This window comes from Pan paniscus, chromosome 3 (genome assembly GCF_029289425.2).
Source record: "Pan paniscus chromosome 3, NHGRI_mPanPan1-v2.0_pri, whole genome shotgun sequence".
In the NCBI taxonomy this organism is placed as follows: domain Eukaryota; kingdom Metazoa; phylum Chordata; class Mammalia; order Primates; family Hominidae; genus Pan; species Pan paniscus.
The window spans coordinates 81,551,373-81,575,866 of record NC_073252.2 but is presented as its reverse complement, the minus strand read 5'-3'; the positions used below and the strand labels follow the sequence as shown (position 1 = coordinate 81,575,866).

Here is a 24,494-nt window from a genome sequence, read left to right as displayed (position 1 = left end):
GGTTTAATGCAGAGGAAGGGATCCAAAGGCTTAGGGAGATTGGGATGGTGGAGTGGATTACTCACTTTAGACCTACTCATCCCAGCTGGGAGGGCCTAGAAGATATACCCTTGACCAATGCTTTGCAAAATAGATTTGTGAGAGCAGCACCTCCATCTTTGAAGAGCCCTGTAATTGCTCTTCTCTGTATGTCAGATCTAACAGTGACAATTGCAGTCACTCAACTACAAAATTTAAATATAATGGGAATAATTGGATCCCAAGTTGGCAGGGGTAAAGTAGTGGCACTCAACCCTCAAAGACAAGGTGGGTGGAGCTACTGTAATGGACAGCAGAGGCACAACAGCTATCAGAATAGTCTGAATCGTGTAGAGCTCTGGCATTGGCTAATTAATCATGGTGTCTCTATAAGTGAAATTTATAGAAAGCCTACTGCATTCCTATTTAGTTTATATAAGCAGAAAACTTTCAAGTTGAATGGACAAAAGACTAATTTGGAATTATAAAAACAGAGAATCATGGTGCCTCAATCAGTTTCCAGACTTAAGCCAGTTTACAGAGCCAGAACCCCTTGAATGAAGGGGGGTCCCCTTGAGAAGGGACCCCACCACACTACCGACAATTCATGCCATTAATCTTTCTCCCATTCTTCCCCAAGGAGACCTTTTATCAGGGGAGCTGTGCACTGGAGAAAGGCAAATAATCAGACATTTCAGGGACTACTGGACACTGGCTCTGAGTTGACGTTGGTTCCAGAGGATCCAAAACGTCACTGTGGTCCTCCAGATAAAGTAGGGGCTTATGGAGGTCAGGGAATTAATGGAGTTTTAACTGATGTCTGACTACAGTTGGTCCAGTCAGGCCCTAGACTCATCCTGTGGTCATTTCTCTATTGCCAGAATGTGTAATTGGCACAGACATACTTTGCAGCTGGCAGAACCCACACATTGGCTCCCTGACTGGTAGGGTGAACACTATTATGGTGGAAAAGACCAAATGTAAGTCATTAGAGCTGCCTCTACCTAGAAAAATGTAAATCAAAAACAATATCGCATCCCTGGAGGAACTGCTGAGATTAGTGCCACCATCAAGGACTTGAAAAATGCAGGGGTGGTGACTTTCACCACATCCCCATTCAAGTCTCCTATTTGGCCTTTGCAGAAGACAGATGGATCTTGGAGAATGACAGTGGATTATCATAAGCTTAACTAAGCGATGGCTCCAATTGCAGCTGCTGTACCAGATGTGGTTTCATTTCTTGAACAAATTAACACATCTCCTGGTACCTGGTATGCAGCCATTGACTCAGCAAATGCCTTTTTCTCCATTCTTGTCCATAAGGCCCACCAGAAGCAATTTGCCTTCAGCTGGCAAGGCCAGCAACACCCCTTTACTTTCCTACATCAGGGGTATATCAACTCTCTGGCTATGTGTCAAAATCTTATTCAGATAGAAACTAATAACTTTGGCTTCCACAAGATATCACACTGGTCCATTATATTGATTACACTATGCTGATTGCAACCAGCAACCAAGAAGTAGCAAATACACTGAACTTGCTTGCGTGCCAGAGGATGAAAAATAAATCCAACTAAAATTCAGGGCACTTCTACCTCAGTAAAATTTCTAGGGGTCCAGTATTTTGAGATATTCCTTCTAAGGTGAAGGACAAGTTGCTGCATTTGGCCCCTCCTACAACCAAGAAAGAGGCACATTGCTCAGTGCACCTATTTAGATTTTGGAGACAACACATTCCTCATTTAGGTGTGTCACTCCATCCCATTTATTGAGTGACCTGAAAGGCTGCCAGTTTTGAGTGGCATCCAGAACAGAAGAAGGGTCTGCAACAGGTCCAGGCTTCTGTGTAAGCTGCTCTGCCACTTGGGCCATATGACCTAGCAGATCCAATGATGCTTGAGGTGTCAGGGGCAGATATGGATGCTGTTTGGAGCCTCTGGCAGACCCCCATAGGTGAACCCCAATGGACATCTCTAAGATTTTGGAGAAAAGCTCCTGCCATCTTCTGCAGATAACTACTCTTTTTTTTTGAGAGACAGCTCTTGGCCCATTACTGGGCTTTGGTAGAACATGAACATTCGACTATGGGTCATCAATTCACCATGCAACCTGAACTATAATGAACCGGGTGCTTTCTGACCCATCTAGCCATAAACTGGGTCATGCACAGCAGCACTTGATCATCAGATGGAAGTGATATGTATGTGATCAGGCTCAAGCTGGTCCTGAAGGCACAAGTAAATTACATGAGGAAGTGACTCAAATGCCCATGGTTTCCACTCCTGCTACCCTGCCTTCTCTCTGCACTGATGGCCTCATGGGGAGTTCCCTATGATCAGTTGACAAAGGAAGAGAAGACTTAGGCCTGGTTCACAGATGGTTCTGCATGATATGCAGGCACCACTTAAAAGTGGACAGCTGCAGCACTGCAGCCCAAGTTCTAGGACATCCCTGAAGGACAGCAGTGAAGGGAGATCTTTCCAGCAGGCAGAACTTCAAACTGTGCATCTGGTTGTGCACTTTGCATGGAAGGAAAACTGGCCAGATGTGCAATTATATACTGATTCATAGGCTGTAGCTAATGGTTTGGCTGGATGGTCAAGGACTTGGAAGAAGCATGATTGGAAAATTGGTGACAAAGAAATTTGAGGAAGAAGTATGTGGATGGACCCCTCTGAGTGGTTAAAAACTGTGAAGATATTTTTATTCCAAGTGAGTGCTCACCAATGGGTGACCTCAGCAGAAGAGGACTTTAATAATGAAGTGGATATGATGATCTTGTCTATGGACACCACCCAGCCTCTTTCCTCAGCCACCCCTGTCATTGCCCAATGGGTCCATGGACAATGTGGCCATGGTGGCAGGGATGGAGCTTATGCATGGGCTCAGCAACATGGACTTCCACTCACCAAGGCTGACCTGGCTACAGCCACTGCTGGGTACCCAATTTGCCAGCAGCAGAGACTAGCTCTGAGCCCTCGATGTGGCACCATTCCTTGGGGTGATCAGCCCAGCTACCTGGTGGCAGTTTGATTTTAATGGACCTCTTCCATCATGGAAAGGGCAGATGTTTGTTCTCACTTGAATGGACACTTATGCCGGATATGGGTTTGCCTATCCTGCACGCAATGCTTCTGCCAAGACTATCATCTATGGACTCATGGAATGCCTTATCCACCATTATGGTATTCCACACAGCATTGTCTCTCACCAAAGCACTCACTTTATGGCTAAATAAGTGAGACAGTGGGTCCATGCTCATGGAATTCATTGTTTATACCATGTTCCCCATCATCCTGAAGCAGCTGGATTGATAGAATGGTGGAATGACCTTTTGAAGTCACAATTACAAAGCCAACTAGGTGACAATACTTTGCAGGGCTGGGGCAAAGTTCTCCAGAAGGCCGTGTATGCTCTGAATCAGCATCTCATATATGATACTGTTTTGCCTATAGCCAGGATTCGTAGGTCCAGGATCAAGGGGTGGAAGTAGAAGTGGCACCACTCACCATCACTCCTAGTGATCCATTAGCAAAATTTTTGCTTCCTGTTCCCATGACATTATGTTCTGCTGGCCTAGAGATCTTAGTTCCAGAGGGAGGCATGCTGGCACCAGAGGAAACATCAATGATTCCTTTGAACTAGAAGTTAAGATTGCCACCTGGACACTTTGGGTTCCTGCTATCTTTAAGTCAACAGAATAAGAAGGGAGGTACATTATTGGCTGGGGTCTATCAAGATGAAATCAGTCTACTACTCCATAGGAGAGGTAAGGAAGAGCATGCATGTAATACAGCAGATCCATTATGGTGCTCTTAATATTACCATGCCCTGTGATTAAGGTCAATGGGAAACTATAACAACCCAATCCAGGACTACAAATGGCCCAGCCACTTCAGGAATGAAGGTTTGGATTACTCTATCAGGGGAAAAAAACAAAAAACAAACAAAAAAAACTTCTGAGGTGCTTGCTGAAGGCAAAGGAAATACAGGATGGGTAATAGAAGAAGGTAGTCATCAATACCAACTATGACCACTTGGCCAGTTGCAGACACAAGGACTTAATTGTCATGACCATTTCCTCTTTCGTTTGTTAAAAATGTTTGTGCATGTATACACCTGTACAAAGAAAATGTCTTCATTTTGTTCTCATTTTCGTTTTTCATGCTGCACAAGATTTATTGACCTCATATTGTTAACTTGATGTATTGGCATTTGGGTTGGGGATTGGTGCATTTCCGGTTGTACGAAAGATAGTTGTATTACCTTAGGTGTAATTATGACCTTATTATTGTCTTTATTTGAAGACTATGTATGTTCTCAGGAGATGTGTATTGCATCAAGTTGACAAGCGGTGGACCTGTCATGGTTAATACTGAGTGTCAACTTGATTGGATTGAAGGATGCAAAGTATTGATCCTGGGTGTGTCCGTGAGGGTGTTGCCAAAGGAGATTAACATTTGATTCAGTGGACTGGGAGAGTCAGATCCACCCTTAATATGGGTAGAAACCATCTAATCAGCTGCCAGTGCAGCCAGAATATAAAGCAGGAAAAAAAACGTGGAAAGATTAGACTGGCTTATCCTCCTAGCCTACATCTTTCTCCTGTGCTGGATGCTTCCTGTCCTCAAACATCAGACTCCAAGTTCTTCAGCTTTGGGACTCAGACTGGCTCTCCTTGCTCCTCAGCTTGCAGTTGGCCTATTGTGGGACCTTGTGTTCATGTGAGTTAATACTACTTAATAAAATCCCATATATATATATATATATATATATATATATATATATATATATATGGAGAACTGATATATACACTCTAGAGAACCCTAATACAATTATCTAATTTGTTGGTGTGATATCATTATTAATAATCCCTAGTAATGTCCCTACTTTCTGATTTTAGTTTTTGAGTTTTCTCTCTTTTTCTGAGGTAGTCTAACTAAAGATTTGTCAATTCTGCAGATATTTTCTAAGAACCAACCTTTGGTCTTGTTGATGACATTTTCTTTTATTCTACATTTCATTTACCTTTGCTCTAATCTTTATTATTTCATTTCTTCTACTGTCTTTGGGTTTAGTTTGTCCTTATGTTTTTATTCCTTTAGAGTGTTAAGTTATTTATTTGAGATCTTCCATATTTTTTAATGTAGGCATTTATAGCTACAAATTTTCCTTTGAGCTTTGACTTCACTGCATCTCGTAAGTTTTGGTATGGTGTGTTTTCATTTTAATTTCCCTCAAAGTATTTTATAATTTCCCATGTGATTTATTATTTAATCCATTTGTTGTTTAAGAGTGTGTTGTTTGATTTCCACATATTGGTAAAATTTCCAGTTTTCATTCTACAGTTATTTCTAGCTTTATTCCAGTGTGTTGAGAGAAGAGGCTTTGTATTATTTCGACCTTCTAAAATTTATTGAGAATTCCTTATAGCCTAATATCAGTTCTATTCTAACAAATGTTTCATGGTTCATTTGAGAGGAATGTGTAATTGCTGTTTTTGGGTTGTAATTATTTTTCTTTCACTGTCTATTCTGTGTTTTCTTGTTTCCCAATTTTACTATTCCAAGATTATCTTTGTGTAGTTGTGCTCATCTTTTTATTAATGTTCTTTGTTTACATTTCCTATGTGTTCTTTTAAAACTCTTAACATATATTTTTCTTACAGAGACAATCTTTACAGTTCTGTATATGCATGGGTGTATGTGGGCTTTGTTTTGTTTTATTGTACTCACAATAGTGGAAACGCATTTGATGATGCTTAGAATTGAACTTGTTCTAATTTTTTGATATCGTTCATTTAGAGAGTTTAATTTGGAGAGATTGTCCATTGCTATAGATCACTTTATTGTTCCTCCACCCACTTATCCGTTATTTATTTATCATATATTTTATAGCACTTAGAATGTCCCAGGCTCTATGTTAATAACTGTGTGTAGAAACTGTCAGTCTGAAGAATGAGAAATGCATGTATGAAAAATTACCATAATGAAATTTAATTTGTGCCATGATATAGGCATTTATAAAACATCATAAGAGAACAATGGAAGGGGAGCTCTTTTAGAAATGTTTAGGGCACTAACAGGTGAAGATATTAGTGTATTAATATATTGTTTGTGACTCACATTGAAAACTGTGTATCAACTAAAATTGTAGACCATTATTATCTTGGAATTTTCTATAAAATTCTAGTATAATACCTAGATTTAATTGCTAAATATAGTGAGGGCATATTATGTCTTAAATGCACAGCTTTTAAAAGATCATATATTATACATATATTATATGATTATTAGAATCATGTTTATGATTATTAGAATTATATTCTATATAATTCAATTTTGACTCATAAAAATATCACCTTTTTGTTCACTGAGCTTCAAATATTCTGTAATAAAATGGAATAAATAGATCATAAGCATATGTAATATTAGTACAAAGGAAACATGAATGACATTGTAATAACAAGCAAATGCTTATAACCCTAAGTTAAATTTGGTTTGGCAGACATATCCTAATTTAAAATTTTTATTCCTGAATTTTAAAAAAATTTATATAGGTGCATACACTTTTTAAAAATTACTCTTTTTACTATCCTCTTCATTCACTCCTCTTCTTACTCCTTTATTTCTGATGCATGTTGTGTTTGTTTAGTTCTTTCTAAAATTTTCCCATCAAATGTGGTCTGCAAAACAGTTTTATTATTAATCTTACACAACTTGGTTGCAATTTTAACTCACTATAGTATCTTGAGGTTATTTACCATTTGAATCATGTTTATAGTTAGTGGCATAGTCTCTAAGCAAACTTGTTCCTCCAATAGTGTAATAATTAAAAGCATATTTCCAAGATTGAAAAAAAAAATGTGTTTGTTAAACAGCCAGACAAAAATTTGGAAAGAGGAAAGTACCAACAAAGTCTGCTTTGCGTTGCTTATTACATGTTGGAGAATTGGGTTTCTTTCTTTCTTTCTTTTTTTTTTTTTTTTTTTGTCTACCCAACCACATTACAAGTATTTTCTTTAGGTACCTGTTCATCTGAAATTCTTCCCTCTTCTATAGATATGTTCAATTTCCTTACTCTTTCTTGATCCCTCCCCCTTAAAGGACAGTCATGACAGCAGTATATGTAGTTTAATGAACTTAAGCCTTGGAGTGAAGCTCTGCTTTAAGGTCTTAGACGAGATACCTAAAACTGTAGAGTCTCATTTCTTTCCTCCTTAGAAAAGAGATATTATAATCTACTTCATTGGAAAAATAGTAAGTAAAGAAGTATGCAACATGAATAGCATGTGGCTTATTATAAAGTAGTTCCCCATGTTGTTCAAATTTTCATGTTAATAATTATGTATTAATAATAATAATGATAACAATGACTCACCTTTCTGTATAGCTGTCTTAATCTTTTTCTTCCAAATTTATTATATGCTCAGCTTTTTTCCTTTCTCATTTCTTATTTCCACTTCAATCCTATTTCACTCCAAAGCAACTTTACTAATTTAATTCCTGACCATCAGTAACCTTCTACTAGTCAAATTCATTCAATGCATTTTAGACTTATTGGTACACATTTGATATCATATATTCAGTATGGATCTGTGTGTGTGTGTGCGCGCGTTTTGAGATGTTGAAATTAACATCTTTTCCTTTTAGAAAATTGTCATCCCCTGGTTTCCTTCCTTATTTTCTGGTCATTCCAATTAGTTCCTTTTTATTCTGCAATTTTAGGATTTTTAAAGATTCTGTCCTCTAATCTCATATTCACCCACCTAATTTTTCTTGGAGACAAGTTCTAGACTTATAAGTTCTATCATCTTGTCACTTACGATTGTCATATTTATCAATAGTTTCTTCTATTCATCTGTGTTCCAGATACTTATTTCTATTGTCTACTGAACATCAAATTGATACTATAAGGAACATCAAAATACACATAACTCAAACTACAATCAGTTTTCCTATTTGCCCTCTGTCTTCATTTTTTATTTTATTAATAGCAACACTATCCACTTAAATTATCCAAGAAAAATTCTACATGTTAGCCTAAATTATTCTTTTTTCTATAATTGTTATATATGTTCACCAAATCCATTGATACTCTCCCTCAAACATCTTTTGATCCTTTTCTTTCTTCCTTTTTATACTGTCTTCTTTTAAAATAGCCTAATAATTTCTCATGTGAACTATTTTAGTAGCCTCTTAACTTTTCCCCTACCTCTTGTAATTTATATTTTTCAATTCATCCTCTGCAAATATGTCATATCTTTCTAGAATACAAGTAGGATCAGATTAACAATAAGAATAATAGCTTTAGTTACACAAGATAAATTAGATCTGGAGATCTACTATATAGCATGGGACTATAGCTAACAACAATGTATTGTCTTCTTAAAATTTGCAATGAGGGTAGATCTTATGTTAAGTATCCTTACCCTCCCTCCCTTCACTCAACTCAATAATAATAAAGAAGGTGGGAAAAAATTTGAGGAGGTAGTGAATACATCTATACCTTTGATGGTGGTGATAGTTTCACAGATGTATTCTATTCCCCAAATTCAAAGAGTTGTATACATTAAATATGTACAGGTTTTTACATGTCAATCAACCTCAACAAAATGGTTTTGAAAAAGAACGGCTAACAATTATATACCATGTATTAAATGCTAGGCATTGTTCTGACAGGTTTAGACATGTTATGGTCCAAAACACCATAGTGACTTGCTATAACCCGTTAAGATAAAAGTACATTTTATTACGATGACCTATAAGGCCCTTCTCATCTAGGCCTCAAACTATTTTCTATCTATATCTCCACTGCCACTGAAACAGCTCCCTTTCAATGAACATGCCATTGTCTTTCATCCCTTAATGTCACTGCACAATCTATTCTTTTGAGCTAGGATTCTTGCCCCATCTCATCTGCCTGGGAAACTCCTACTCATCTTCCAAGTCTCAGCTCAAATGGTAACTCAGCCACTTACTCAGCTCTAGGAAGGATCCATGCTGTTGTTTTCTATAACTTGTCTACGCCTCTTTTACAAGACCTTTACCTTATTACCCTTCCTGGTTATATGGTGCCATCCACTATACCAAGTAATTGAATTCACTGACTATATTTTACCATATTTGCATCTCTAGGGCCTGGTACAGTATCTAACAAAATAAGTCCTCAATAAAACTTTCTTAAATGAATGAGTGGACCAAACACAAAAAGGTAATCTACTTTGTTACAAAACGTGCTTGGCCCAATTCATATATCTATATATCCAAAAAGCAGTAAGCAAATTCCTCTGCATAGTTTCAATCAAGAAAATGAAGTTTGTTATTAAATAAACTCATGGAATGAATAATATACCACTCCTTTTCATTTTATTCTTTTTTTTTTTTTTGAGACATAGTCTTTCTCTGTCACTCGGGCTGGAGTGCAACAGCATGATCATAGCTCACGATAGCCTCAATCTCCCACGTTCAAGCGATCCTCCTGCCTCAGCCTCCCAAGTAGTGGCAACTATAGGTGTGCCACCAAGCTTGGCTAATTATTTTTAGAGAGACAGGGTCTTGCTATATTGCCCAGACTGGTCTCCAACTCCTGGTCTCAAGAGATCCTCCCTTCTTGGCCTCTAACGTGCTAGGACTACAGGCATGAGGCATTGCACTAACCTCTCTCTCTCATTTAAAGTACTAATATCTTTAGTAATCTCAAAACAAAACCAAAATAAACATATAAAGTCTAGCTATATGGAATTCCATTACTCTAAATTTAAAAATTCCCCTCCCTAGTTTTATTCAAGAAAATCAAACACTCTAGTAAAATTGAATGAGGTCTCTCTTCCTCCCTCCCTTTCTACCTCTGTTTCTAACTTAAAGTTTTAAGATCATCACTCTTCATCTAAAAACAACAGAAAAATATAGAAAGCCTAGAAATATGGTAGTGAGACTGTAAATTAAAATTTCTAAGAAAATTCTCCTTATAGGGGGCTCCAAAATGCTATTCTAGGGAAAATACATTTTGAATAATCCCCTCCCGTCTTTCTTACCATACCTTTTTCCACCTGTTCTTCTCCTGGCTTATATGTGCCAAGCTGCTCACATGTAAATATGATGGGCTACTGCACTTCTCCTGCTTTGCTCAAACTGCTCTTTCTGCCTAGAGAACCCTCTTTCTTGTTCTTCTTGGGAGGTACCTATTCACTAGCATTTGGTTCACAGCCATCTCCTCCTAAAGACTTTTATAAACTTTCCCCCAACTTTCTTCCTTCAGCCCCTATTTTACCTTGTGCTGACTTTTGTAATGGTGACTAGAACACATCATTGTATTTCTTGGCCTATAAATCTGTCTAAATGCCTCTTTAAGGCAGGCCCCATGCCTTATTTATTTCTGTATCCTTAGTGCTTATCGAAAATACATAGTAGGTGTTTGATCATAGCAACAATAAAGAGCTATCATTTTTTGAGCAAAAAAAAAGAAAGAAAATTCACCTTATGTAAATATAGTACAGATAAATGTTGAACAGCAGTATGATTTAACAGAAAGAAGACTAAGTGTGTTTTAAGAATATTTGAGTACTTTTCTTTCCTTATATCCCTTATTAACAGTGTAGCACTATGTTACCACTCTGAGCCTACTTCCTCACCTATAAGACAAAAACAATACTCCCCGCCCCACCTACTACAAATAATTAGTTTGAGGATCAAGAGAGATAATGTTTTTGAAAGTATGCTATGAAACATAATGTGCTGTACTGCAAAGTGTGTATTCACTCACCAAACACAGTTCTTGCAGGCACAGATTCTCTGTTAAGCCAGAATGAAACTTGGGAGAGAATGACAGTCATGATGCAAGGCAGATAGGTTTGAATCACAAAATACCCAATTTTTCTTTTCAAGTGGAAATGAGCTGTCATTACAGTGTATTCACCTGGAAGAAAAATTTAAGAAGCTCAAGGAGTAATAGTCAATAGTTTGAACATTTAGGAAATAGAAGGGATCAGAGGTAGAACAAAAACTGATTTTTAAAAAAATAATATATCACATACATGTCAGGAAATTTATATCACTTTTAAAAGCCTCCTTAGCATAGCATGAGTGTTTAGAAGAAAATTTTAGTATTAAGAAACTTGCAGCTCACGTCCCATGATATGGTACAGATTAAGTACCTCTTAATGTAAAATACATGGAACTAGAAGTGTTTCAGGGTTTGGATTTTTCAGATTTTGAAAAATTTACATTATTACAAATTGAGCATCCCTAATCAAAATATATAAAATCTAACATGATCTAATGAGCATGTCCTTTGAGCATCCTGTCAGCACTCAAAAAGTTTTTTTTTTTTTTTAATTTGGAGCATTTTGGATTTTAGATTTTCAAATTAGAGATGTTCAATTTGTATTTGTTTTCCTCTCTAAGTCATGCTTATTGACCAAAGGAATTCAGAATTCATAAATGCTCTCTGCCAACAGTTTATTTTTACTTGGTTAGGCCCTTCATTCCCACTGGTATAAACCTCGTCTCTGTTTTTGATTGTTCTAACTCAGTGCTCTCTGGCTCCAAAAGTATTGATGTCTGGCCACATCTACAAGACTGATCTTCTGGCCCACATTTTCCCACTTTTAACCCTGTTGCCAGTTCTGAATTTCTCACTGTTATATGTCTGTGCTAATTTGCTTCAGTCACTTCTATCTAATCCTCATATCTACCTTCCTTTCTGCTCCCTGGGTTTTAATTATTGCCAAAATGTAAGATAATTAGTCCACACAGCTGGGGTTTTTTTGGTTTATTTATTTTTTTTGTCTTTTAATTTTTATTTATTTATTTATTTTTTTAAATGAAGGCAGCCCTCAGAGAGGGAATCAGCTTTCCACACAGGCCTGTAGTAATTATCAACATCAAAAGTTGAATAGTCATAAATTATCTAGAATAGGGGTGAAAAAATAGAAAACTAAAGAAATTATCACTTGTTGGCCGGGCGCGCTGGCTCACGTCTGTAATCCCAGCACTTTGGGAGGCCGAGGCAGGCTGATCACGAGGTCAGGAGATCGAGACCATCCTGGCCAACAAAGTGAAACCCCGTCTCTACTAAAAATACAAAAATTAGCTCAGCGTGGTGGTGCGCCTATAGTCCCAGCTACTCGGGAGGCTGAGGCAGGAGATCACTTGAGCCCAGGAAGTGGAGGTTGCAGTGAGCCCAGATCATGCCACTGCACTCCAGCCTGGTGACAAAGCAAGACTCTGTCTCAAATAAAAAAAAAAATCATTTGTCAGAAGGTAAAAATTAAAATTTACTACTCTGAGAAGACACATATGTTGCAAATACATAGTGCATTTTAGGCCAGTGTTTCTCAAACTTCAATGCAACTATTAATCTTTGAATCTTGTTAAAACGTAGATTCTGATTTAATAAGGAGTGGGGCCTAAGATTCCAAATGTCTAAAAAGCTGGAAACCATCATTCTCAGCAAACTATCGCCAAGGACAAAAAACCAAACACCACATGTTCTCACTCATAGGTGGGAATTGAACAATGAGAACACATGGACACAGGAAGGGGAACATCACACACTGGGGCCTGTTGTGGGGTGGGGGGAAGGGGGAGGGATAGCATTAGGAGATATACCTAATGTTAAATGACGAGTTGATGGGTGCAGCACACCAACATGGCACATGTATGCATATGTAACTAACCTGCACGTTGTGCACATGTACCCTAAAACTTAAAGTATAAAAAAAAAAAAAAAAAAAAAAAAAACAAGCTCCCAAGCACAGCCTATACTGCTAGTTCTTGGACCTCAAGAGCAAAAGATTTTAAGCAATCTGACACACTTCCAAGTCCTTTAACCTATTAATATTCTTAGGCACCAGCTTTTTTAAAGACTAATTTTACTAACCTGTACTGGATTTAATTGTCTCCTTTCCAATTGATTGGCCCAGCAGGTCGTATTGATTTAACCTAGAGCCATCAGGAGCAACCTGTACTGAATCAGATGCATTGTAAGTCCAAATATAAGTGACCTCTGAAGTGGTATATGCATCTATAGGAAATCAGAAAAAATATTTTAAGCATTTTAATAAGAATCATCAATCTAGTGCTACACGAACGGTTGTGTATTTCATACAATCACTATATACTTTCAATATTAATAGTTAAACATCACATTTAGGGCAAAAATGTCTCATTTGAATTTACTTCAATATGAGAGTTATGAAGTAGACCAAAAGAGATGATCATGACCATGACAGTATATTCATTGCAACCACTTTGAAAGGTGAAGAGCAAATTTCTTGTTAGAGTCTGTTATAATCACTGGGCCCTTAGATGATTATAACATCTCCTTTAGGCCAAAGGTAGCATATGAAGACACTGTGGTAAAATAAGCCATTTAGCTTATTTATAAATAGCAATCACTCATAAGATAAAAATGAAAATTCAAAATTATATTAATTTTTGGACATAAATGTAGCCTAGTTAAGAGTTAAATGAGTTAGCTATCATAATACAATGCATTTCATTAGAATAAAAAGTAATTATTATAGAACATATAAGATAAATAATAATGCTATACTTGCATCAAGTTGCAAATCCTTTTAAAATCATGCTCGTTTTTAAATGAATCAATGCACACAGATATCACTAGCCTACACATTCATAGCATCCCAGTTAAACTATGGATTGGCAGGAAGAGGAAAAACTGCAACCAGATCAGACATAACTTCCTGATTTATTGGCCAAGGATGCAGAAATTAGCAGAAGTAAAATGACTTCAGAGATGGCATGCAGGCAACATATCTGGTCTTAGCCTTTCTCTGGCAGTGGTATTTTCTTACCCCTCTATGCCCCACTGGGGAACAGATAGCCTCTCCATGTAGGCAGAGTCCCTCCACAGTTGAGTAACAGGTAATTCTTTGTATACTACTGACCTTCTGAAGAACTTCTACGCACCTTTACTCATGAGAATGTTTAGAGATGTAGTTACCCCTAGTTCTTGAGCAAAACTCAGCATCACAGTCACGTTACCAATTAAGGGAGAGAAAGGGCCAGTTGTCTCTGGCAACAGTTCTACCTCCAGCTCTCTAGGACACTGGAAATGTCATTCTCTGCAATCTATAACTTTCCTAGCTTTAATAGCACCATACTGTGGTGACTCTGGTTCTGAAATTGATCTAAAGTCTGTGATCGCAAATCAACTTCCACTCAACCATCAGTAACAATAGAGTAAATGATTATGAGTTTGTGTTTTTTAATGACATACCTGGCATTGTCTAACAGCAATGTTGTCTGGTTTTCTGAATGTTGATACTAAATGTTAGTATCAGTGAAACACCATTATCACTACATATATAGTCACCTACATTCACAATTAAATTATATTATGTGAAGCAATTTTTGAAATAGGATTCTAAAAATGTATATGTATATTTATATATGTATATACTTTTAATAGAGAAATGTTCATATGATTTGATATGAATGAATTTTAATTATTCTAAGGTTTAGTTTTCTAATTAAGTAATTTCAATTCATTAACCATTAATGATTGATTACACCGAGAACATTAAACAACAACACTACTAATGTGAATAACTAGCAACTCATTTGTAGATCAAGTGGCTTGTTTTGTTTCCCCCATGAATACATATTCTGGCACTCTCTTCAATAAAATTTCAAATGGCACAGAATTTAACAAAAAGATACATCAAATGATCTACTTTACGTTGGAAGGGCCTCACAATACTCTGTAGTCGTCAATAAATTATGAAGTTTTTTTTTTTAGCAGAACGACATCACTCTTGAATTATAATGTTTCTTTTAAACATAAATAAGAAAAAATGAAACCCTATAAAAGAGATGACATTTTTAAGGCACTAATGAGGTACTGATAGGCAGTGACTCTGTCTGATTCATGTCTGTACTTCCAGGACCTGCTACAGTGCCTGATAGACAGAAGAAAAAGTCTCAATTCACTCTTACTAGATTAATAAATTAAGTCATAATATTTTAACTATGTTCTTTACTGCTATGGAAGATGGAAATCTAGAGAAAAGCTCAAGAGTTTATTAAAGAAAGTGACGATTCTTCACATGTCTTTTGAAAAAGCAGTTACTGCACTTCATTATTTAGATAAGAATATAGTTTTGAGATTTTGTGTCTGGTGAAAATAATGCAGCAGAAATTTATGCAAAGCAGATTAAAGCCTCTCCCGAAGAGAGGGAGTTATATACATTAACACACATATAAGCCGAGAGGTCATAATAATGTTTCTCAATAAAGTATCAAAGGAGAGAAAGTTTTACAAAATTCATTATAAATTCCACTTGTAAATTAAGCTGCCATTAAATAATCTTGTTTGTGTTAATTAACCCATTTTTGAGTCCTATGTTGCATTAAGCAGATGTATACCAACTGATTCTTAATATTTGGTTACCAGGAAAAATACTTCAAAATTATTTTTAGCTGTCAATTTTTAATCTGAAAGACAATTTACAGCTTCTTTTGGATTAATGAATAGAATATCCCTAGACTTTCATTCAGAAATTCTAAAATCAAGTTAAACAACAAGGAAAAATTTAAAGGTATGCGGTAATAGGAATAAAACAAAACAAGACTGAATTTAAAATTGTAAGCACACAGAAAAAAAAAAATGCTTCTTTTGATTGAGGACACTGACGAAGTTCCTGAAATACAATCCTTTTGTGGAGTGGGGGTAGGGAAGAAGAGGGCTTTCAAGTAAGGAAGGAATAAATGAGTAGAAGAAAAAGTCACAGCTGCTTCTGCCAAACTTTGTTATGCCAACATTGTCAGCTATGGCTTGGCTTGTATATTACTCCACACTGGTGTCCATACTTTTAATACTTATGTATCAAGCACTACTACAGGCAAAGACAATAAAATAACATAAAAATTGTTTATTCAGAGTGTCAGAAAATAAATGTGAAGAAAACAAAATTAGTGCTAATTACTTAAACAAAAAATGCCTAGCAGCAAACTTTATTTGTTGCTCATAGCTCCCTCTGGGTACAGAAAACTATATGCTCAAGCATGCGATATTTCTGCACTCTGTAGATGCAGTATAAGAGATTTTTAAATTTCATTTAAATATTTTCAAGTGTGCTTATTTCATTTTCAGAATCGAGACATCCATCACATCATTTATATTTGATGCCTTAATGACAACACCTTGTCAACTGAAAAAAAAAAAGTCCTTTTTACAACATGATTACATCTTGAATTAATCTTTTCTTTGGTATCAAGGCTTTTCAATTTTTTCTATAATGCCTCTTATGTAATGGAAATAAGTCCTTCTCTGCTGCATCTGCTGTGGTTTTCTCAGCATCATGTTTACATCGTATAACATGATTGACTATCTTAAATAATGTTGGAAGAAATACCAATACTGAAGTTATGGTTTCCATGACAATAAAAGAAGGCTTTGTAGTTAAATAAAGAGGAGATTCTCAAAGAAAATTGAGACCTGACACCTTTTGCAAGAACAAACAAGATTGCAGTTCTTGTACCACAAAAGTATGATCATCAAAATAATTAGAGGGTTTTGCATTCATATAAGCCACCATTCTTCCGTTTTCTTTTGCTTGATACAGTTTGTGAGGAGAAGGCATACTATTCAGCAATACATAGTTTTAATCAGGTGAGAGTACTGTATTTCTATTCAACAGAGAAGAAAAAGTCAAAAGCTATTCAGAAGGGACAAAGATGAGGGTGCCAAAAAGAGCACAGTCTCTAAAAAGGTCAGGCAATAGGACACCGTCACACAAGAGGGAGGCTGCTCAGCTGTGTTCATGGATTTATGCTGAACCTACCCAGAATGTCGTGTGGGCCTAGGGAGATGATTTGACCTTCCTCCTTTTCAATTATTCTGGAAGTATGAATGCTTCTGCTTGACATACAAGATATAACCCCTCTGACCTAAAGAAGAGCCAACTGCACAGACCCTTTTCTGAAATGTCCTATGTACATAGAAGGTGCCAGAATGTAGCAATGCAGCTACATTATCTCCTTTAATTTAAGAAATAAAAAAGAAATCCTTCCATTAGTTACAGTAGAAGACAATGACACAAACTAAGCTTCTGTGCATGTCATTTGCAACAGGCTGATTGCCACTTTATAGAATCTATCCTTTCCAATTCATTCTTAGTTGATGAAAAAGAAACATTTGAGTTTTTAATATTCTAGCACTTGAAAAAGAAGGTAAATTACAGTCCTAACCTTCAAGGAACTCCTGGTCTAATTTTACACATGTACTAAAACACATAGTAGTAAAAATAAGTAATAATTTTTTAACACCATGATTAAATTATAATAATATTTGAGAGATGTTCCTTAAGGACAATTAGCATGGCTTTTACGTCCATATCTTATTGACAATTGTCAATCATCTCATAATTTGAGAAAAAAACTAGACAATTGAGCAGTGCTGCTGACTTTCCCTGATATTATTGACCCAAAACATGTAACTTCATCCCTGTACTTACAGCTGCCAAATTTCAGAGGACATGAATGAGCATCCATTGGGAAATCCTCCAAGTGCATTGGGCATTCAGCTTGAACTGTAAGCCTAAAAGTCAAAATTTCACTATTTGTTTAAGTATATTGGTAAGTCAAGAAAAATCACTCGTCATTACTGTCAACAGACTCGATAGAGGTAGAGCCTTAATCACAGCATTAGGCTCATTCATATTTAAATAATCGTTTGTTCATTCATGTTTAGGTGATCCCTCGGAAGACATTGGTGTATACAAATTCTCAGTATAACTGAAAATAATAATTAAAAATATACTTTAGCCATTTTAGTTTCTTAAGAAGTGAAGAAATTACATATGCATTTTAAAGGGCTCTTTTCTCATTAAGCTCACTATTAACACTTGAAATCTTAAGGACCAAAAAAAATCTCTGTCATTAAAAGAATGCTATTTTCTCCATTATATCATCAACAAACACAGAGCAAAACAGATCAAAGGATTCAATATTAGTTCAGAGGAACTCCCTTCAACATATGTGAATTGTGAATTGATACTGTATACTGCATATATATTCACAGCTATACATATAGTGCTAGATATAAATACATATACAGATGTATTTCCTAGAAATAACTTTATCAAGTTTAGATTGTTGGCTAAATTATAAACACAAATTACGAATGTTAAATATATATTTTTCTGTATCTACATGATTACAACAAAGAGTACTCATAGAAAATTTGATATAATGCAAACTTCGAACTATTCCATTTCATGTAAAGACAAAGTGGATATAGCAGGTACTAAATAAAATTTATAGAGAAATCTGTTATAATGAGCAAAGCAAATGTGACCATAGTTTGTTATGGCTTAAATTCTAAGAAAATGTTTAAATAGAACCTTAGACAATATATTCCAAAATTATATATGTCCTGTGCCTGCATTTTATTTAAACCCTGAAGTTTTACTCATTGCCTTAATTAATAGAAATGATCAATGTACAAAGTCAACAGGGGCATTGCATCTGAATATATTGCAAGATTCAAAGGGAGAGACAGAGGCAGAAAGACTAGCTAGCACTTCCATTTAGGCAATGAACATTTAGTAATGAGTCCTCAAGAAATTTTTTCTTTAAAGATCAGAAATAGCATAGGACTGTATTGTTGTCCCTTCTTAAATAACTTTCATAACCGAAATCTAACACTTATCTTATGAAATGACAACACATCAAATAACTGGAATACGTGTTTCTGTCTATATATAATGCTGATGTTAGATGTCTGTTTTAAATCTTTTATGAAACATTTTAACATTAGATTCCACATAATCTTACTAGATTTGTGATTTTTTTCTTACATAATACAAGTAACTTATTTTACAAAATTAATTCATGAATATGCTTAAGATGTAATAGGTTTTAGGATCAACAACTATTTATTCTGCAAGAAAATTTTATTACAGTTTAAATCATATAAACAATGCTATAGGATACTTTTTGAGTTACAAAATGGCAATTTCATATGGTTCAATCTAGTATATGTTTATGGTATCCAATATACTTGTAAGCCTTATTAAATAAAGCTTTCTCTCTGAATTTAAATTAAAGTTATTTTTTCTTTGGAGTAACTTCATAGGGAGAATTAAAATATTAAATTAGGCTGAGCGTGGAGGCTCACGCCTGTAATCCCGGCACTTTGGGATGCCGAGGTGGGTGGATCACTTGAGGCCAGGAGTTCGGGGCCAGCCTGGCCAACATGGTGAAACACTGTCTCTACTAAAAATACAAAAACTAGCCTGGCATGGTAGCACGTGCCTGTAGTATCAGCTACTTGGGAGGCTGAGACAGGAGAATCACTACAACCCAGTGAGTCGAGATGGCACCACTACACTCCAGCCTGGGTGATAGAGCAAGTCTCCGCCTCAATAAATGAATAAATAAATAAAGTCTTACTTTGAAATAACAAAAATTTCGATGGGATATCTGATAAGATATTAAAATTTTATGTTGATAAAATAAAATTCAAATCATTATTAAAAATGTGCTTAATAAAAATGTCGTGAAGAATAACGAAAAACATCAATTCATAATAATAAAAGCAATTCTTAACATTTAAAGAACTAAGATGAGACTCAAACTCATAAATACTATTTTATATAGTTTTTTAAATCAAAGCATTTGCAAAGCATATTATGGGTACTTCAATAATCTGTTAGAAAACACTCAACTTTTGTTAATACTTGACAGCTAGATTGGCTGGTTGTTTAATACATGAAAATTTCTCAGTATATAAATACATCACATCAAACCTAAAAACATACCTCATGGTATACAGCAGAGTCCCATCATCCTGAATTCGAAGCAACTTATTTGGCATTGTCATATTATGAGCTACTGATTTTTTCCCATTGTGAAAAAAGGTATCTGGAGTCCAGATTTTGCTAGCCATTAAATTGTTTAGTCGAAGGATATTCATAGGACCTTTAAATTTTAAACGTTCATCTTTCCATTTTTGTCGAAAGAAAACATCAATTGTATATTCCTGAAATAAAAAATAGAATTTTTTTGAAAATAGTAAATGTTGTAGACACAAGACACTATAAAATTCCAAAATAATATTCTAATTAATTTAAACAGAGCTATATTGAAAGGAAAACATTTTTAATCAGAAAGATTACTCTTTTGGCTTATCAATACATGTTGCCACATACAATGGGATAAAGTACGTCTGTGTATACTATTAGCTATATATTCTTCTGAAAAGAAGAAGTAAATTCACTTTGGCCTCTTTTAGTTGAAGAAGGTCTCAGTCAAACTGCTCCACTACATCCTGTAGTTTAGAGCTGCTTGGAGAGGGGATAAGCTTGAGCAGGGTCTGGTTGAATTATTTTAAGTAGCCTATTTCAAGAAAAAATGAGTAGGCAGCTTTCCCAGTAGCAAATAAATAAATAAATAAATAAATAAATAAATAAATAAAAATTTTAAAAATTAAAAAGAAAAAACATAACAGAAAAAATTAAAAAGAAAAATTAAAAAATTAAAAAAACACAACACTTAAGCACACTGTCAGATCTGTATGAATCATCATCTCCTGTTGCCAAAGAAACTGTAAATTATCATATTTATTTTTTAATCCTAAAAAATGGTGAGAACATCATATTGTTAGCAAGACTGTCTTAGGAGATAATTTCAATAAAGTTTATTTATGACATTAGTTGTAATACAAGCACCTTACAAGTTTTTAGAATACTTAAATTATGACTATCTTGCAGATAAACTCCCTTATGTTAAAATGTACTTTAAAATATTGTTACAGACCCACTAGTGATCATGTCCTCTATTATTTTTCTCCAAATTTTAACTTAGGTGAAACTCTCTTTCTTTCTCTCTCTCTCTCTTTACCTCTCTCTCTATCTTTACCCTATCATTCTTAAAGTAACGTACACATTTTAAATGAGATATACAATGCACAATTGTGAATACTATTTACAATCCATTGGATATTAATTTTTTGTCAGTGTATATTTGTATAAACATACTATAAATAATTGAAATGTTCAGTTACACACCTGATATTTGAAATTCAGAAACTGTCCTTTGAGCACAAAACCATAGTCATTACATGTTTGAAAATAAACAATGCAGCGATAGCAATTTTACTAAATTAATGTTTGCAAAAAAGAACAGATAAAAAGGTCACATACTATAAAATAGAAAATCATTTGTACAAATCTGAATCAAATACATGAATCCCAGTGATCCCTCAAAACTTGAAACTGTGATGATACTAACAAGTGAAAATCCTAGGTAATGGCATGTGAGTAGCAAATGAACAGAGGCTCTGGGCTGTTAATCCTTAAGGGAATATTGTATAACCTAGTGAGCGTGAGCTCACTATCATCTAGTTATCTTTTTTAATGCTTAACTCTAAACATTAAATGGAACTCTAAAATTAAAAGAATAATGAACAAAGAGATGAGTCCTTGCACTGCAAGTTTCATGTAAGTATTTCTTTTTTAACTGGGATTCCTCAAATACTAGCCTAATGTGACTGCATATGATTCTTGGTTACTTTTCCAGGCAAAATTAATGAATTTTAAAACTTTTTATAAAACTTCAAATTCTATATTTCACTTCTGTAAGATGAGGATATGTTTTATCTGTTTCAGAAGCTATTGATATGACAGTCATTTTCTGGAGGTCAATCACATAGGAGATACTTAAAATTTACAAACAGGAAGTTGCAAGTGATTTTTTTTTTACATTTTAATGATGTATTTTACTTATTTATTTTATTTTTTAATAACTTCAACTTTTATTTTAGATATGGGGGCATATGTGCAGGTTTGTTACATGAGCATATTGTGTGATGCTGAAGTTTGGGATACTATCATCCAGAGAGTTAGCATATTACCCAATAGTTAGTTTTCCAACCCTTGTCCTCCTCCCTCCCTGCTCTAGCAATCCCCAGTGTCTATCGCTGTCATCTTTATGTCCATGAGTACCCAATGTTTAGCTCCCACTTATAAGTGAGAACATGCATTATTTGATTTTCTGTTACTGCGTCGATTTGCTTAGGATAATGGCTTCCAGCTGCATCCATGTTGCTGCAGAGCGCAAGATTTTGTTCTCTTTTAAGGCTTCCTAACATCCCATAGTGTACATGAATCGAATTTTCTTTATCCAATCTGTCATTGATGGGCATCTAAATTAATTCCATGTCTTTGCTATCGTGAATAGTGCTGCAATGAACATATGCATGCATGTGTCTTTTTGGTAAAACGATTCATTTTCTTTTGAGATATATAACCAGTAATGCGATTGCTGGGTTGCATGGTAGGTCTGTTTTAAGTTCTTTGAGAAATCTCCAGACTGCTTTCCACAGTGGCTGAACTAACTTACATTCCCAGCAACAGTGTGTAAGTATTCACTTTAGTCCGCATCTGTTTTTTTTTTTTTTCTAACTTTTTAATGATGGCCATTCTGACTGATATAAGATAGTATCTCATTGTGGTTTTGATTTCCGTTTCTCTGATGATTGGTGATGTGAAGCATTTTTTCATCTGTTTGTGGGCTGCTAGTATGTCTTCTTTTATGCAGTGTCTGTTCATGTCTTTTGCCCACTTTTTAATGAGGTTGCTTGGTTTTACTTGTTGAATTATTTAAGTTTCTTAAAAATTGTTTCCAGAATTCTTATTTATCTTTGAGGGCTCACATTGTCCTAGGTGTGCCCTGCCAATCTATCTAACATAGTTTGAGTCTTTTTTCTCCCACCCTCACCATGCAAACTCATGTTATGCTCTAGGCAACTGTAACAATCCCCAATCCTTGACATTCCTCAAATAGAGCAAGTTCTCCACCTGCCTCAGTCCCTTGAACACCTGCAAAAAAACATAGCCAGCTCTCTTTGTATTTCTATAGAGCCCTTCATTCTTTCAAGATCATCTATTGCAATTATACATTTGCTTCTTTGCCTCCCAAATAGCTTATAAATCTTCAAGAAAGGGACCATGTCTTTCATTTGTGTTCTATTTTCTTTTTGTTTTTCAGACATACACAAGAGTATAAAGAATATTACAAACACCTTGTAACCATCACCTAGCAGAAATGTCATCACAAATCTTATTGAAGCCCTTCCTCTTCTGTTTATCCCTTCTCAATCACAGCCCCCTAGTCCCTGAGGAAATAAGTATCTTGAGTTTAGTGTACACCATTCCCATACATGTACTTTCACATTTAGTACATATACACACACACACACACACACACACACACATATATAGCGTGTCACATTTTAAACATTCATATACACAGTATCATACCTTGTATATTTTTCTGTCACTTGCATCTTTTAGCTACTTTGCTGAGGTTTACTCATGGCAATATATCTAGCCCTTTGATTCATTTTCACTGCTTTATAGTATTATATTGGAAGACAAACTTCACAATATCATCATCGTTTTTCCTCATCCTTATTTTTCTTATTTACAATTTGTCACCGTCACAAGCAATATTGCTACAAATATTCTTGTTCAACACTTGTAATACAAAGGTATAAGAAGAGTTACTCTAGAACAGAGGTCAGCAAATTTTTTCCATTAAGTGTTAGTCAATAAACATTTTAGAATTTGTGGGCCATATGGTTAGCATCACAACTATCCAACTCTGCCACTGCAATGTGAAAGCAACCATAGATTGCATAAATGAATGAGCATGGCTATGTTCCAATAAAACTCTGTTTACAAATATAGGCAGCTGACAGCTTCTTTCCCATGGGCTGTAGTATGCTGACACTGCCCTAGACTAAATTTGTAAATAAGATTACTGGAATTTCGTGTATGTGCATCTTCAAAATAACAAGATATTTTTAAATTGAAATCCTAAGTGGTGTGTAAATTTATATTCTCACTAGAAGTGTATAAATGTTCTTGTTTATGTACAACTTGGTAGAGACAGAATATTTCATTTTAGACATGATTAGTGTGAAACGGGTCATGGTGCAACCACGAGGATTTCTCTGTTAATTAGTAACAAATAATATATGTTCATGTTTATTAAAAATTCTAGTTTTCTCCTCTATAAATTGTCTGTTCACCTCATCTACTCAGTTTCCTTTTGGGTTGTCTGTCATTTTCTCACAGACCCCTGGGCTAAACTGGCTTTTCTTTCTCTTGACAATGGCAGAAGTACAAAAGAACAAACTCCAATGCACAAGCCCATTTCAAGCTAGTGCTTGTGTAATATGTTTTAACAGCCCATTGGCTAAAGCAATTTACATAGTTAAATTGATGGATAATTGGTGTAGTAGGTAACCCCAACTCTCAGTGAGAGGGCACTACAAAATGAGATGGGAAAATGTGGCTATAGGAAGGGGTAAAGAACTTGAGCCAGTATTTCATCATTGCAACTGAACAGACTAGGCCTCTGTGAGAGAAAAGTAAAAAATGTTAGTGAATGAATAAAGAGTTTGAGGTCATCTGAAATTTCAGTGAAAGTCACATGAGTCTA

General features: G+C 35.3%; 1 protein-coding gene across 14 annotated transcripts in view; it reads right to left on the bottom strand.

Moving 5' to 3' along the window:
- GABRA2 (gamma-aminobutyric acid type A receptor subunit alpha2) overlaps nucleotides 1-24,494 on the bottom strand; it is a 151,308-nt gene that overhangs the window by 49,346 nt on the left and 77,468 nt on the right. For all 14 annotated transcript variants that reach the window (XM_057302102.2, XM_057302103.2, XM_014344689.4 and 11 more), the window contains 4 exons: nucleotides 19,808-20,028; nucleotides 17,501-17,583; nucleotides 12,901-13,044; nucleotides 10,783-10,935 (listed from right to left, as the gene is read on the bottom strand). In XM_057302102.2, the coding sequence (XP_057158085.1) occupies nucleotides 10,783-10,935; nucleotides 12,901-13,044; nucleotides 17,501-17,583; nucleotides 19,808-20,028 (601 nt within the window). The remainder of the gene's footprint in view (nucleotides 1-10,782; nucleotides 10,936-12,900; nucleotides 13,045-17,500; nucleotides 17,584-19,807; nucleotides 20,029-24,494) is intronic.